Raw genomic sequence first — 1,390 nt, 5'->3', positions numbered from 1 at the left:
ACGTTCATATTGGTTTGCATTTTTCCGTATTTAGCTCCCAAACGGCTCACAGATTTCTATTTTATGTGTAATCGCCAATTGACGGATCGTCAGTTGTTTTCCATGATTGTTGTTGTGGTTCCAATGAAATGTTTTAAAATCTAGTTAGAAATTTTTATGAACAAAATGAATGGTTTTGATTTAGTGACATATGTTACTTTCTGGTTAAAATATTTTGGAGGAACCCTTCTTTATTATATAAGATTATTGAACTTACAATAACAAAATATGAAAAGAAAGACAATTGTTTTTCCAAAAAATTTCAACCAGTTTTAGCAAGGGTACTGACATTGGCACAAAATAATATTACCAAAGGGATTACAAAATCCACGCCCACCTTTATATTTTTGTGCACAGTTCGCATCACAACATTTCTCAGGACAAACATAACTGCACATTCTTTTAACTACACCGATGCAAACTTTGAGGGGTGAAAGGGGTGAAGGGGGTGAAGGTGGCACCCCCTCGTAAGTGCATGTGCCTAAGCTGTCGTTGCATGAATCTGCTCTTGTCTGATTCACAACTAGAGAAATATTGTATACCGTATTAAATTTTAACATAACAATAAGTATTTTTTTTTAAGCAAAAAAATTAATCTTACTTTAGTCTTAATTTTAAAAGAATATGTGACTATTCTCCGAAAAATGTTATTCTTTTTCTTTTCATCCATTTCCATGTGAGTGTGACATATGTATGTAATTTCTCTTTTATCTAATGGAATATAACAATTGAAAGTATACTAAATATATAAAGTACCTGCGACGAATATAATAAGCAAGCTAACATGGAATATAAGTGAAGGTGTCCTCTCCATACTTTCACGTTTTCTAGTTTCCCTCTTAATGTCCTCTGTAAGATAATTGATTAGTTCATCTATATATAAGCTGAAGATCTTATATATATTTCTTTGAAGAAAAGAATTTGGAGATAAGGATATTAATTTCTGGTCCATAATTCATGGGTTACAAAATATTATTGGTCTAAGGGATGGTATGTAAAGACTAAAGAGATAATTAGATTTGAACTAATTAAATGCATACATCTTTCTTTCTTTTTTTTGACAATAAAAGATATGCAACAAAAGAACTAATTAAATGCATACATCACTCCATGAAATCTATACCATTTTAAAAGTAATAAAAAATCCTATATTGGCTTTTTATTCAAGATTTTATGCAAGATTCATTATTATTTTCCATTTTCTTATTTCTAATATATTTAAATATTTGAAGTAAGCAATGGAAATATATATATTAAATGAATAACATTTATCTTACATTCTAAAAGAATAAGATAACAATTAACTTAGCACTGAGAAGCAAATAGTTAAAGGTTATATATATATATATAT

The 1,390-nt window shown here is 28.8% G+C and overlaps 1 protein-coding gene across 1 annotated transcript; it reads right to left on the bottom strand.

The window, feature by feature from the left end:
* LOC109127573 (putative defensin-like protein 180) lies at positions 292 to 936 on the bottom strand. Its single transcript, XM_019232521.1, has 2 exons — positions 796 to 936; positions 292 to 562 (listed from the first exon to the last, which is right to left on the bottom strand). The coding sequence occupies exons 1-2, from the start codon at positions 851 to 853 to the stop codon at positions 312 to 314; spliced, it is 309 nt and encodes a 102-aa protein (XP_019088066.1). The 5' UTR covers positions 854 to 936; the 3' UTR covers positions 292 to 311.

Source organism: Camelina sativa, chromosome 11 (genome assembly GCF_000633955.1).
Source record: "Camelina sativa cultivar DH55 chromosome 11, Cs, whole genome shotgun sequence".
NCBI lineage: Eukaryota > Viridiplantae > Streptophyta > Magnoliopsida > Brassicales > Brassicaceae > Camelina > Camelina sativa.
The sequence above is the reverse complement of the archived record's forward strand: the minus strand, read 5'-3'. Positions and strand labels throughout refer to the sequence as shown.

Excerpts from the sequence above, each read along its gene's own strand:
- LOC109127573 (XM_019232521.1), bottom strand. The coding sequence starts at position 853 with ATGGAGAGGACACCTTCACTTATATTCCATGTTAGCTTGCTTATTATA. Across the intron at positions 563-795 it reads GCTTATTATATTCGTCGCAG|TTGTGAATCAGACAAGAGCA; the intron begins GTACTTTATATA and ends ATATTTCTCTAG.